Raw genomic sequence first — 15,832 nt, forward strand, 5'->3', positions numbered from 1 at the left:
AACTTTTCAAGGACAAAGTGTCCCGGGGCCCACTCTGACTATATGCATCAAAAGTGTCAGACAACCTGCAGGTCATACAGAAACAGAGCAGTGGGCCTTTGGAGTCAGTAAAAATTTAAGATTTTTGTCCGCATAAAATAAAAAAGTATCTTTCAGTATAAATAACTGCCGGTGGCTGTATCTGTACAGGTAAAGGACAGTATTGGGCTGCAACTACACTATCAGTGAACAACTGCCTCAAATTTGAAGAAGATTGGACAAAGTATGACCATTCTACAGAGTTTCTTCATGAAGAGATCCAGGCGGAGCTCTAAAAGGACATTTGGAGACCCAAATGGACACATGGTAACCACATGATATTCTGACACACTAAAGGTGTTTCTCCCTTTATATTGTGATATTATATTATTTTCCTTTTATTTTTAGCCTTTGCAAATTGCAAAAACTATGTATATATGGTGGAAGACATGGTGTGTGAGTAGCGGACTTGCTGGCTGCGACCGAGCGCACGAACGAGAATGAGAACAGCTCAGTTACGCAAACGTTGGTTGACGGTTTACGGAAGAGGAGGATAAGGTTTGTACTATAAGTACTAGCGTTTCCTGAAGGCAGGAGCTCCATGGTAACATCCGCTAGCACGTTGTCGGGTCTGTAATGTGTCTTTTTCCGTCGAAATGCTACAAGATACGACTTGCAGCGGTTATGGCGACTTTGGACAGTGTGTGTGTGGGCTCCTTTTGTGGAGAAACCATAAGAAATGAAAGAAAATCGATGATTTCTTTGCAAAGATGAGGATTTTGGGCATGCTGGGAAACCAAACACTGACATGTTTTGTGACGTATTTGCGCAAACAAGCCGTAGGAACGGAAGGGGAGGGGATCGAGGATGCCGGTGTTGAACAGGCAAAACCCTTGTTAAATAAATGAGATGATACAATGTGATGATCACAAAGACATTTATTATCATGTGTATGTAAACCTGCATACACAACAATAAGCCCAACAGACTTTCCCACGAGCGTTGGATGTTTCGTCGCTACGTGTCGCTTTATTTCTGAAGGCTCCAGTGCTTCGTTTGATAGCATTAGCTCACATTCCACACACTGAGCCCTCGGCTCTGCCTCGTTGCCTCCGTTCACAAAGCCGTACTTCAGAAAGTCAGGGTTGTACTTGCGCACACATTTAGACTTTTGGGGGGTATGGCACCACTGTCGTCTTCATTTTTTCTTTTTAATAACTTATCCATAACTTTCGCTACAGGCTAGCGGCTAGCTGAGTGTCTTCTTCTGCTTATTGCAGCTTGTTAAACAACTGACTGACGCATTACCGCCACCAGGTGGTGGGAAGCTGTATTGTAACTGAGCGTCTCATGGATAACAGTAATATCTCTGGTGTCTTCAATTGATAACCTATGCGGTCCCGCGGCCCTCGCGGCCCACAGGTGCAAAACTGAAAGTTTTTCGCGGCCCTCTAGGTGGCGCTATGGTTAAGAATCACTGCATTAAGGGCTCATTAACAGTTCATGTGTGTGTGTGTGTGTGTGTGTGTTCAGGGATTCATTAATAGTTCATGTAATAATAATAATGTATTTTATTTGTAACGCACTTTTCATTTTTTATAAAAAAAAATCTCAGAGTGCCACAGAGCCAGTACACAGTAAAAACATAGTAAAAAGCAGAGTTAAAACTATAATAAAATCAAAACCAGTGAATGAACAGAAACACAAAAGAAATACCTGACAGTGACTTAGGTCAGAAAGGCTTTCCTGAATAGAAAGGTTTTTAGGCCGGTCTTAAAGAGACCAGGGTCTGTGTTGCCCTTAGGTGGTCAGGGATCTGGTCCACAGGCGTGGAGCTGCCGAGCCAAAGGCCCGGTCGCTCATGGTGCGGAGCTTGGTGCTGGGGACCCGGAGGAGCTGTTTGATGATCTGAGGGTGCGGGTGGAGATTTGGGGAGTGATGAGGTCTTGTAGGTAGGGAGGTGCGTGTCCATTTATGCATTTATGTGTGAGGAGTAGGACTTTGTAGTCAATCTGGAACGAGACAGGGAGCCAGTGTAGGGAGTGCAGAATGGGTGTTATGTGCTCATACTTCCAGACTCTCATCAGGATCCTGGCAGCGCTGCTTTGGATGTATTGCAGCTTCTGGATGTTCTTGCCAGTGATCCCAGTGAATAGTGAGTTGCAGTAGTCCAGTCTTGAGGATATAAAGGCGTGGACGAGCTTCTCTGCATCTGACGGGTTAAAGTGGGCGGAGTTTGGAGATGTTTTTGAGATGATAAAACGAGATGCACAGGTGTTTTATATGGTCATTAAAGGACAAGTGTGGGTCAAACTTAACTCCCAGATTAGTGACTGTGGAGGCGAGGGGGGTGACCTGACCGTCGAAGGTGAGATGAGTTATGGAGGATGACTGAACCTGGTGTGGAGTGGCAACAAGGAGGGCTTCGGTTTTGCTGCTGTTTAACTGGAGAAAGTTGTTGCTCATCCACGCCTTCATCTCCCCAAGACAGGAGGTGAGACGTGACATGGCTGCAGAGGGGCTTGGGGCAGTTTTGATGTAGAGCTGTGTATCATCAGCATAACAGTGGAAAGACATCCTATGTCTGCTGATGACACCACCGAGGGGGAGCATGTAAATAAAGAAGAGGATGGGGCCGAGGACCGACCCTTGCGGAACACCACAGGAGTGTTTGTGTGTGTGTGTGTGTGTTAAGGGATTCATTAATAGTTCATGTGTGTGTGTGTATGTGTGTGTGTGTGTGTGTGTGTGTGTGTGTGTGTGTGCGTGCGTGTTCAGGGATTCATTAATAGTTCATGTGTGTGTGTGTATGTGTGTGTGTGTGTGTGTGTGTGTGTGTGTGTGCGTGCGTGTTCAGGGATTCATTAATAGTTTGTGTGTGTGTGTGTGTGTATTAAGGGATTCATTAATAGTTCATGTGTGTGTGTATGTGTGTGTGTGTGTGTGTGTGTGTGTGTGCGTGTTCAGGGATTCATTAATAGTTCATGTGTGTGTGTGTGTGTGTGTATGTGTGTGTGTGTGTGTGTGTGTGTGTGTTCAGGGATTCATTAATAGTTCATGTGTGTGTGTGTGTGTGTGTGTGCGTGTGCGTGTTCAGGGATTCATTAATAGTTCATGTGTGTGTTTTCCAGTGGAGGATGAGGAGGGTATCTATTGGTTGATGAGGTTAAGTTACACACAGTACGATAGGGAGGACCATTCATAAAATGTAAAGGTTCCTCTTCTCTGGTTGCTCATTGGACGGGAGGAAACAGGAAGTGACAGCAGGTCGGTGAGGACGAGATTCTGAGCGGGAAAGAAAAGAAGAAGAATGAAAGTAGATAGAAGTGTGAACACTAAAACAAACCCGCGGGTACTCGCTGACGTTAACCCAGTCTGGCTCCTTTATATCCTAAAGGGTCTCGAAGGTCTTCAGCCTCAGCACATTCTTTTTATACCAAAAAAAATGTATTAGCGGTAAAATTACTATTTTCTCATCTCCGTCTCAAAGGATTTCAGTAACAGTACGTCCCTGAGGACAACAGCAATGGAGAGAGAGTTGTGTAGAAGACGACGACGACGGCGTGTTGCCGTTGAATGGAAACACGTCCAACATGCTAACACACATTCAACAACATCAGCAGATAAAAAACAAACTAGTATCATCAGTTACTTATCAGAAGAGATGCTGTTCAGTTGTACAGCCTGTTGCCTTCTGGGAAAGTGTTTGTTCAGTGTTCCTACCAGGAGACAACCTCCGGTTCTTTGAAGTGAAGCCGATGCTTCATGTCTTAAAGCAGCATTCTCTCTAGTGTCCACCAGGGGGCGACTCCTCTGGTTGTATAGAAGTCTATGAGAAAATGACTCTACTTCTCTCTTGATTTATTCCCTCAGTAAACATTGTAAACATGAGTTTATGTCTCAATCTCTAGTTTCAAGTCTTCTTCAATTCAGCATGATGTTCATTTAGTACATTATGGTCCATTTAGAGTCACACACACTATAAAGCAGGGGATGCTTTAGGGCGGGGCTACACGCTGATTGACAGGTCTCTACGTCACTCCTCAGTCCAGATATGGTCACTTCCTGTTCACTGGTTGCAAAAAAAGTCAAGATGGCGACGGACAAAACGTCAAACTCAAGGCTTCACAACATCAGTAAACCAATGGGTGACATCATGACTACGTCCACTTCATATGTTCAGTCTGTGGTTCCTACAGTATAACACACACTGTTTGAAATTATCTTCATGGAGACTAAATGGTCCCTCAGTCCCCAGCAGGAGGACTGTCTGTCTGTTTAGAATAAATGGAAACAAACAGATCTTTATACATTAGTTTTTCCCCGCTGCACAGACTCGTGGCGTAAGATTCAAATCAACCAGTAAGATGAGACCTGAACGTTTTAAAAGAAAGGAAGTCTTCTCAAGTTCACTTTTTACCCGAGGGATCAACTAGATCAGCGGTTCCCAAACTTTTTAGGCCACGCACCCCCTTCTACATCCCGACCGGCTTCACGCACCCCCAACCCCCCCCCCCCCCCCCCACACACACACACACCTTAAAAAAAAAAAAGCAACAGAGCCGCATAAAAATCGGACGAATGAGAGAACAGTTTGCTCGCGCGTGGCGTTTGTTTTCGTGCCTTCGAAAAGGTAACGGACGTAACGTTACGAAGGTAACGGACGATTGGCCAGATTGGCCACATCTGTAGGCTCGTCTACTTGCAGAGAGTAAAACTCACTCTTCTTCACGCGACCGACCAATGTAGCCAGGATGTCTTCGGACAAAGCATCGATGTGCGCGACAGTGTTGTTGGACACCGGGATCACGTCCAACTTGTTCGCTTCTCTCTCTCCAATCATACATTCCACCATCTCTTTAACATTTTTCCCTCTCCACCACCGCCTCTCCTTCTCCCTATTACGCGGTCAGAATACTACCACAACACGCCGCCTGTCTTCGGCAGAAATGCGCTCATGCACGCACGGGAACAACACCGAGTTGTAATATATACCTCCATAACACCCCGCCACTCTCGGCTCATACCTCCCCAGCAACGAGGCACATCACCCGGTCACAATACCTCCAGAATGTCCCCCGGGTGAAATCCGGGACTTGGTTTTATGGTTCCGAGTGGCGGCGCTCACTCGTTGGCGCCGGGACGCGAGGTCTCCAGCCGTCCCCGCCGTGAGGCACCCGATCGTCAGGTCTTCAGCCCTCGGAACAGGCCGCGGGTCAACAACTCGTGGGTGGCGGGGTAGAGGCGAGGCAGATCACAGAAAAATAATAAAGACTAGAGTACAGCAAAGATATGTTGATGAGAAACGTATTTGTACGTCAAACACAAACGTAATCAGGGAGAAAATACGTTCGTGGTAAAACGTAATTGAGAATGCATTTTAGTTTTGGGGGAACGTAATTTTTAGGAGACAGGACTGCACCGCCATTACATTTTTCCTCTCGCGCACCCCCTAGAGGCAGCTCGCGCACCCCCAGGGGTGCGCGCACCCCACTTTGGGAATCCCTGAACTAGAGGTAAAACTGGTCTGAGATCTGCTGCCAAAAATACTCACTGGAGCTCCAAATGTGGATTCATTCGCCGCTGAAAATAGTCCCCAACATCAGCACTATTCCCTCCTGTTGGGGTGTGAAATGTGTCGCTGCCGTTAGTTCTCTCACCTACTGAGCAGCCTGTTCAGTCTGTTCTCCTCCTGCTTCTGTTTTTGGGAGGACGGCCTGCAGGTGAGACAGAGCAGAGGTCACATGACTAAACTCCACCTTCTTACAAATCCATTCATATACAAAGCTGCACTTCTCCCAGAAGAAGAAACAAACTCTTCAATGTTACGTATGAATTTAAGATTTAACCTGCAAAACACATCTCACTATTCAGAGCAGAGAATTCTCTGTTAGTCATTGATGTCGTGATGAACAGGAAACATTTCTACACCTAACATCTAAACTCCACTTGTTCTAACCTGATCTTCATTGTTCTTGTTAGACTTGTTTCTCTGTTTCCTAGAGCTCAAGAAAGCACAACTAGCCAAGAGTTATACTCATTATGGTGAAATGAATCAAAAGTAAACTCATTATAAACTGTTCAGAAAATACATGTTATCAATAGAACAAAGATGTCATGTTCCTTCTTCCTCTGAAGGGTGCAGCTGTTAGTAGAGTAAAGAGAGGCGTCATCAGCATAATGAGGAGCCGTGCATCCTGCTCCATCATGCTGTTAGTTTCATGAACCTGTGAATGGAAACCGTCATCACACGGAGATACGAGCAGCATTCCAGCCATGTAGTGTTCCTGCTTAAATATCTGTAATGCAAATAGAAGTCCGTTCATATCAAAGAGGACATTACATACGCATCTGTGAGTTATGTAATGTTTACTGCTCTGGAAGCCATCCTGTTCTCACAACTACCACTACTACCACTACTACTACTACTACCACTACTACCACTACTACCACTACCACCACTACCACTACTACCACAACTACTACTACTACTACTACCACTACTACCACTACCACTACTACCACTACAACTACTACTACCACTACTACTACTACTACCACTACCACTACTACTACTACTACCACTACTACCACTACTACCACTACCACCACTACCACTACTACCACTACTACCACAACTACTACTACTACTACTACCACTACTACCACTACCACTACTACCACTACAACTACTACTACCACTACTACTACTACCACTACTACCACTACCACCACTACCACTACTACCACTACTACCACAACTACTACTACTACTATTACCACTACTACCACTACCACTACTACCACTACAACTACTACTACCACTACTACCACTACTACCACTACTACCACTACCACTACTACCACTACTACCACGACTACTACTACTACTACTACCACTACTACCACTACCACTACTACCACTACAACTACTACTACCACTACTACTACTACTACCACTACTACCACTACTACTACCACTACTACCACTACCACTACTACCACTACTACCTCTACTACTACTACCACTACTACTACGACTACTACTACTACCACTACTACCACTACCACTACTACCACCACCACTACTACCACTACTACCACCACTACTACTACCACTACTACCACTAATACCACTACTACCACTACCACTACCACTACTACCACTACTACTACTACCACTAATACCACTACTACTACCACTACTACCACTAATACCACTACCACTACTACCACTACTACCACTACCACCACTACCACTACTATGACTACATCTCTCAGAGGCGATTGCCACCGAAGAGTACATTTATTCATAGTCTGAGTGAATACTGTATTCTGATTGGCTGCAGGGTGTCCATTATCAGGAATGAATCAGGAGTATCAAGTATCCAAGTACCATGAACACCTACTAAGTACTTCCAGTTGTACTGTCTGTTCACCATTATAAATGAAAGCGCTGGCTATGAACGTACTGATACTTTGTATCACACAATAAGTACTGTGTCTCCCATAGCGTACTGATACTTTGTATCATAAGAAGTACTCTGTCCCTCATAGCGTACTGATACTTTGTATCATCGAAGTACTCTGTCTCTCATAGCGTACTGATACTTTGTATCATAGAAGTACTCTGTCCCTCATAGCGTACTGATACTTTGTATCATAGAAGTACTCTGTCTCCCATAGCGTACTGATACTTTGTATCACAGAAGTACTCTGTCTCTCATAGCGTACTGATACTTTGTATCACAGAAGTACTCTGTCTCTCATAGCGTACTGATACTTTGTATCATAGAAGTACTCTGTCCCTCATAGCGTACTGATACTTTGTATCATAGAAGTACTCTGTCCCTCATAGCGTACTGATACTTTGTATCACAGAAGTACTCTGTCTCTCATAGCGTACTGATACTTTGTATCACAGAAGTACTCTGTCCCTCATAGCATACTGATACTTTGTATCATAGAAGTACTCTGTCCCTCATAGCGTACTGATACTTTGTATCATAGAAGTACTCTGTCTCTCATAGCGTACTGATACTTTGTATCATAGAAGTACTCTGTCCCTCATAGCGTACTGATACTTTGTATCACAGAAGTACTCTGTCTCTCATAGCGTACTGATACTTTGTATCACAGAAGTACTCTGTCTCTCATAGCGTACTGATACTTTGTATCATAGAAGTACTCTGTCCCTCATAGCGTACTGATACTTTGTATCATAGAAGTACTCTGTCCCTCATAGCGTACTGATACTTTGTATCATAGAAGTACTCTGTCTCTCATAGCGTACTGATACTTTGTATCATAGAAGTACTCTGTCCCTCATAGCGTACTGATACTTTGTATCATAGAAGTACTCTGTCCCTCATAGCGTACTGATACTTTGTATCATAGAAGTACTCTGTCCCTCATAGCGTACTGATACTTTGTATCATCGAAGTACTCTGTCTCTCATAGCGTACTGATACTTTGTATCATAGAAGTACTCTGTCCCTCATAGCGTACTGATACTTTGTATCATCGAAGTACTCTGTCTCTCATAGCGTACTGATACTTTGTATCATAGAAGTACTCTGTCCCTCATAGCGTACTGATACTTTGTATCACAGAAGTACTCTGTCTCTCATAGCGTACTGATACTTTGTATCACAGAAGTACTCTGTCCCTCATAGCATACTGATACTTTGTATCATAGAAGTACTCTGTCCCTCATAGCGTACTGATACTTTGTATCATAGAAGTACTCTGTCTCTCATAGCGTACTGATACTTTGTATCATAGAAGTACTCTGTCCCTCATAGCGTACTGATACTTTGTATCACAGAAGTACTCTGTCTCTCATAGCGTACTGATACTTTGTATCACAGAAGTACTCTGTCTCTCATAGCGTACTGATACTTTGTATCATAGAAGTACTCTGTCCCTCATAGCGTACTGATACTTTGTATCATAGAAGTACTCTGTCCCTCATAGCGTACTGATACTTTGTATCATAGAAGTACTCTGTCTCTCATAGCGTACTGATACTTTGTATCATAGAAGTACTCTGTCCCTCATAGCGTACTGATACTTTGTATCATAGAAGTACTCTGTCCCTCATAGCGTACTGATACTTTGTATCATAGAAGTACTCTGTCCCTCATAGCGTACTGATACTTTGTATCATCGAAGTACTCTGTCTCTCATAGCGTACTGATACTTTGTATCATAGAAGTACTCTGTCTCTCATAGCGTACTGATACTTTGTATCACAGAAGTACTCTGTCTCTCATAGCGTACTGATACTTTGTATCATAGAAGTACTCTGTCTCTCATAGCGTACTGATACTTTGTATCACAGAAGTACTCTGTCTCTCATAGCGTACTGATACTTTGTATCACAGAAGTACTCTGTCCCTCATAGCGTACTGATACTTTGTATCATAGAAGTACTCTGTCCCTCATAGCGTACTGATACTTTGTATCACATGACATGGCTGATAGCTAGCTGGTCTTATTGTTGAATATAATGTAAAATTATAATTCTGCACTTAATGTTATTGACTCTGAATCTCGTTAGCATAATGTTAGCTTCATGCTAATCAGAATTTCTTGAAAATAGTATTGATTGAAAACAGAACTCAACAGCAGCAGTGAGAAGTAAAGAGCAGAAGAAGGATAGTAGTACTTTGTAGAAGTCATCTTCTAAACGGGGCGCAGGTATCTGTAGTATTTATATGTTCTGATTGATCTGCTCCTCTCTAATGCATTCATGTGTTCATCACTTGAATGTTGCAGCTGCTGATGAGCTCATTTTAATTCGACTGGCAGGACTGATTCCCCAGATCTCCGCTGATCGTTAGGAACCCTGAGATCCAGTTCCCAAAAAACAGAACACAGAATATCGACAGTCATACGGATTGATTGTAACTATGATGTTGTTCATTTTTCATACAAGACATCCATCACACTTCTGTCCATCCTTCTTTTTTTAACATTCATTTAAAGTGTTTTTTTTTTAGTTTTTCCTTCTTGAATATGAGGGTCAAAGGTCAGAGGATGTCGTACGTTTTTCAGATTGTAAAGCCCTCTGAGGACAATTTGCGATTTAGGCGATACTAATTAAATGAAATCAAATTAATATTCGCTCCAGCTGGTTTCACAACACTCAAAATCACCCTCAACTTAAGACAGCAAAGAAGTGTGAAAGGACCCGGAGAGCAGAGACTCTGGGTCAATCTGTGAACATCGGGTCTGCATTACGGATCAGAGAGTTCATGTCTCTTAAAGGAAAGCCGTCGTCACACTCTGATTGGTCAACAGGAGAGACTGAGCTGCTCTCAGGTCCTCATCAGGAGCCAACAGGTGATCTGAAGAAGCCTCCAGTTCACCGGGGAGATTATTACCACTGTACATCACCATTTATCACTTTATCTTTCACATGATTCAAGCAACTAGTAATTATCAAATAAATGTAGCTCAGTGAAAAGTAGAATATTTCCCTCTGAGATGAGAAGAAGTAGAAAGCATGAAATGGAAATTCTCAATTTAAGTAAAAGTACCTTCAATTTCCGCTTCAGTGCAGTATTTCAGTAAATACACGTAGTACTTTTCACCACTGATTTATTGTCTGATGACTGTAATGAGATAAACATCACTTCCTCTGAAGCTGTGAGTTCTGAAAAGCATTAAAGTCAGCAAGTCAAATCAGCCAACGAGCATCATGCCGTGCAATCAGTCACTCAACCCCCCGGCCAATCAGGCACCTCCTCAGCCACTGGTCCCGCCTCCTCCTGTTCTCCGCCAATCACCAGAGATTCGTTCAAGACAGAAAATGAAAGTTATCAACACAAATATTAATCGCCGTAAGATTCTTATACACTGAGCTGCAGGAATGAGTCCTAAAAACCAGACGAGTCAGCATTTTATCACTTCCTGTCACTTCATGCAGAAGAGTTTTTGTGCAGAAGGCAACCTCCGGTTCTTTAAAGTTCTTCAAAGCTTCACGTCTTAAAGCTGCATTCTCTCTAGTGGCCACCAGGGGGCGACTCCTCTGGTTGTATAGAAGTCTATAGAAAATGACTCTACTTCTCTCTTGATTTATTACCTCAGTAAACATTGTAAACATGAGTTTATGTCTCAATCTCTAGTTTCAAGTCTTCTTCAATACAGCATGATGTTCATTTAGTACATTATGGTCCATTTAGAGTCACACAGACCATAAAGCAGGGGATGCTTTAGGGCGGGGCTACTGTGATTGACAGGTCTCTAATAAACCATAAAGCTTTAGGGCGGGGCTACTGTGATTGACAGGTCTCTAATAAACCATAAAGCAGGGGATGCTTTAGGGTCCATTTAGAGTCAGACACCGTTGTGTAATTTGATTCAGTCGTCCACTCTGTGAAGTGTTTTATTTGAAATAGTTTTTCTCCGTCTCCGTCGTTTCTTCTCTTTTGACCTCCAGAGACTCGAACGCACCGAGAATTAACTTCAACAATGTTTCCTGAACAAAGTGAAATGAATATGAAGTTATTTAAATTTATATTTCAGATCGTATTGTTTATATTTCTGCATTAGTTTACTCTAAAATACCAAAATTACGTTCTGAACCTGGAAAGAAAATTCTAAATGAACATTTTTACAGGATTTTACTTTAAATTACAATTTAAATTACAATTAAAACTAAAATAAAAATGAATGAAGAAAAACGGTATTAACCACATTTGAAATGTATAAAAAGACATGAATAGATCACTTCCTATGGGGTCATGTGATGTGACATCACTCACCGCGCTGACGAATCCGCTCGCCACCGCCGCGTTCTCCACCCCGTCCACCGCCGCCTGGGCAACCTCGTCAGCCCCGGCAACCGCGGTGTCAGCAACCACGTTGGCCTGTTGGTTGGACTTCTGGGCAACTAGACGTCAACATCACAGAACATGTTTCCTCATGAATAAGTTATTGATCAGATGTTCTTCTTCTGTACTTCAACAATAACTACTCGAATAAATAAAAGTGTCTCATTCAGAAGCGGATGTTTTATTTACATGTGGACTGATTCGAACTTCAGCGTCACACAAATCACTTTATTGATCAGCAAATATTGATTCAACTGTGATGAGTTCAGCTGATGTTCCAACAGTAACTCGACACGAGCATTGATCAACTTAACTCCAGCTTGTTCCAGGATGCTTTTATTGTGAAACTCTTGACACAGAAACAGGAAGCGGTTCCTGTTTAAATCTAAGCTTCCTGTTTCTTTTGACCAATGATGCTGATTTCTTCTCTTAACGATCTTTATATCAGAGGATCTTTGTCTCTTTAGACAGAGTTTAGTTAGAACATCGACTAAACTAAATATCATCTGTTAGTGAAGAGACTTTCTACAAAATAAAAGCATCATCGGACAGAGAGAGTCGTCCTCTCTGAGGCAGCAGGTTACAACAACACTGATTTCTTCCACGTGATGATCTGAGTAACATGAATAGTGTTGGTCTAAGTCCCTCACAGGTCTGCTGGATTGACCTCTGTGAGAAAACGACTTCCACAAAGTGATCTTGAACTGTGACGAACATCTGCATCTACAATCTGTCCGGCCTTCATTCTCTGACTTCAGAGTGTCGACTTCAGAGGAATGTCGGAGGGACTCAAGATGTCCCCTCTGTAGACGTGAGACATGTCACATGTTTCCTTTCGGTCTGAATGTTAATTAGCGTGTAGCAGTGAGTTCACCTGTGTTGACTCCGGTCACCACGCCCTCCATCGTCTTGTTCCCTGAGACAGAGAGGAAGAAAAAGTCATGATGCAACCTGTATCTATATATGTATATATATATATATATATACATATATATATATATATATACATATATAATATATGTATATATATATATATATATACATAAAAAAAATACATAAAAAAAAAGTATATATATATATATGTATATATATATGTGTATATATATACATATATATGTATATATATATATATGTATATATATGTGTATATATATACATATATATGTATATATATATATATACATATATATATATATGTATATATATATATATATACATATATATATATATATATGTATATATATATATATGTATATATATACATATATATACATATATATATATATACATATATATGTATATATATATGTGCATATATATATACATATATATATGTATATGTATATATATATAGATGTATATATATACATATATATATGTATATATATATATAATAATAATAATAACTTTAATTTATATAGCGCCTTTCAGGGGACCCAAGGCCGCTACATACATATATATATATATATATATATATGTATGTATATATATATATATATATATATATATATATATATATATATGTATATGTATGTATATATAGATGTATATATATTATATATACTGTATATTTATAGTTAGGCAGCAAACAGACTGCATTTCGTGACTATTTCACACGCTGCCATGATACTTGGCTGGTTGATCAGAAGTTTCAGATTCACTGTGATTTGTTTTTGTGTAAAATGAAAACAGCTTTGGTTCACTTTGCTTCAACAACCAGACTCTGGATCTGACCTGGTTTCCTGCAGAGACTCTGAATTATTCAATCACTCTGCTTCACGATGGTTTCATTCTTTACCTCCGTTCCGATGTTAGTTATCCTATTTTATTCAGGCTCTCATTGGGCCACGCGGCCTTTGGGTTTCCACATCAGTGTCTGGCGGACTTGTTGTTGTTTACTTGGTCTTCAGTGGGATTCTTCTCTCAGTGGGCGTCGAGCTGGTCGGACATGTGACCCATCAAACTGAACAAACTCTTTGTGTGAGTGAACAGTCTGTGATTCACAACAAACAGAACAGAAACAGACTGATGTTCTGCTGCACACTCAGTCAGTTACAGGAAGAAGCAGAGAGGATGCATATTTGATGAGCCTCTAATGGACGCTTTGTCTATTCTGATATGAAGGACTGTGTATCAGAGAAATCTAAATCAATGAGCAACGAGGTCATCTTTGCAAAATGTCCACTGGCTGCATGGGACGACGATATGAAATGTAACAAATGATGAGGGATAAACTCTCGATATCGGCGAGAATATGACTGTGTGTCTGTGTCTGTGGTGAGTTCAGGTGTCTGTAATAACAGCAGGACAGTTTAGTGTCTGTGGTTAGTTCAGTGTCTGTAATAACAGTAGGACAGTCTAGTTTCTGTGGTGAGTTCAGGTGTCTGTAATAACAGTAGGACAGTCTTGTGTCTGTGGTGAGTTCAGGTGTCTGTAATAACAGTAGGACAGTTTAGTGTCTGTGGTTAGTTCAGTGTCTGTAATAACAGTAGGACAGTCTAGTGTCTGTGGTTAGTTCAGCTGTCTGTAATAACAGTCGGACAGTCTAGTGTCTGTGGTGAGTTCAGGTGTCTGTAATAACAGTAGGACAGCCGAGTGTCTGTGGTTAGTTCAGGTGTCTGTAATAACAGTAGGACAGTCTAGTGTCTGTGGTTAGTTCAGGTTTCTGTAATAACAGTAGGACAGTCTATTGTCTGTGGTGAGTTCAGGTGTCTGTAATAACAGTAGGACAGTCTAGTGTCTGTGGTGAGTTCAGTGTCTGTAATAACAGTAGGACAGTCTAGTGTCTGTGGTGAGTTCAGTGTCTGTAATAACAGTAGGACAGTCTAGTGTCTGTGGTGAGTTCAGGTGTCTGTAATAACAGTAGGACAGTCTAGTGTCTGTGGTTAGTTCAGTGTCTGTAATAACAGTAGGACAGTCTAGTGTCTGTGGTTAGTTCAGTGTCTGTAATAACAGTAGGACAGTCATGTGTCTGTGGTTAGTTCAGGTTTCTGTAATAACAGTAGGACAGTCTAGTGTCTGTGGTTAGTTCAGTGTCTGTAATAACAGTAGGACAGTCTAGTGTCTGTGGTGAGTTCAGTGTCTGTAATAACAGTAGGACAGTCTAGTGTCTGTGGTTAGTTCAGGTGTCTGTAATAACAGTAGGACAGTCTAGTGTCTGTGGTGAGTTCAGGTGTCTGTAATAACAGTAGGAGAGTCTAGTGTCTGTGGTGAGTTCAGGTGTCTGTAATAACAGTAGGACAGTCTAGTGTCTGTGGTGAGTTCAGGTGTCTGTAATAACAGTAGGACAGTCTAGTGTCTGTGGTGAGTTCAGGTGTCTGTAATAACAGTAGGACAGTCTAGTGTCTGTGGTTAGTTCAGGTGTCTGTAATAACAGTAGGACAGTCTAGTGTCTGTGGTTAGTTCAGGTGTCTGTAATAACAGTAGGGCAGTCTAGAGTATTTTCACTCTGTGGTATTAGTACTTCACTCTAACATGTGACTTCCTGTTTGGCCTCATGGTGGCGCTGCTGAAGCCTCTAATGTTCTAAACTCAAGAGTCCTTTTTCCTGGAAGAGCTTCAGCTGAGGAGCTCCCTCCCTCTCTCCCTTCATCCCTCCATCTCTCCTTTTATCTCTCCCTTCATCCCTCCATCTCTCCCTTCCTCTTTCCCTCTCTCCTCATTCTTCCCTCGTTCCTGTACAGACTTCCTCTTCGATACATTTGTCTGATTTCTGGATGAACTTTAAATATTGTACGGTTCAGCTTCCTGTTTAAACTCAAGTCTTCATTTTATACCAAAATAAAACACAGATCAGAATCTTTGATGTGTAGTTTGGTGTGAAAATTACCTTTTTCTACCACGTTCTGTCTTTTACCACTCAAGTCATCCCTCCATCAAGTCATCCTCCCTCCCTCCCTCCCCCCCTCCTCACAGTTTGTTCTTCAACTGCACTTGTCCTCCCCCCCTCCCTCCCTCCCCCTCCCCCCCTCCTC

General features: G+C 41.9%; 1 protein-coding gene across 1 annotated transcript; it reads right to left on the minus strand.

Annotated features, from left to right (window-relative positions):
• Positions 1-954: 954 nt before the first annotated feature.
• sncga (synuclein, gamma a) lies at positions 955-12,769 on the minus strand. The gene is made up of 5 exons (XM_079280707.1): positions 12,733-12,769; positions 11,790-11,917; positions 10,767-10,793; positions 5,679-5,735; positions 955-3,303 (listed from the first exon to the last, which is right to left on the minus strand). The coding sequence occupies exons 1-4, from the start codon at positions 12,761-12,763 to the stop codon at positions 5,679-5,681; spliced, it is 243 nt and encodes an 80-aa protein (XP_079136833.1). The 5' UTR covers positions 12,764-12,769; the 3' UTR covers positions 955-3,303.
• Positions 12,770-15,832: the final 3,063 nt, after the last annotated feature.

Source organism: Melanostigma gelatinosum (assembly GCF_949748355.1).
Source record: "Melanostigma gelatinosum genome assembly, chromosome: 12".
Lineage (NCBI taxonomy): Eukaryota > Metazoa > Chordata > Actinopteri > Perciformes > Zoarcidae > Melanostigma > Melanostigma gelatinosum.

Coding starts and splice junctions, on each gene's coding strand:
- sncga (XM_079280707.1), bottom strand. CDS start 12,763: ATGGAGGGCGTGGTGACCGGAGTCAACACAG. Junction 10,794..11,789: donor CGAGCGGATTCGTCAGCGCG/GTGAGTGATGTC, acceptor GGCGGAGAACAG/GAGGAGGCGGGACCAGTGGC. Junction 5,736..10,766: donor CGGGACCAGTGGCTGAGGAG/GTGCCTGATTGG, acceptor TCTCACCTGCAG/GCCGTCCTCCCAAAAACAGA.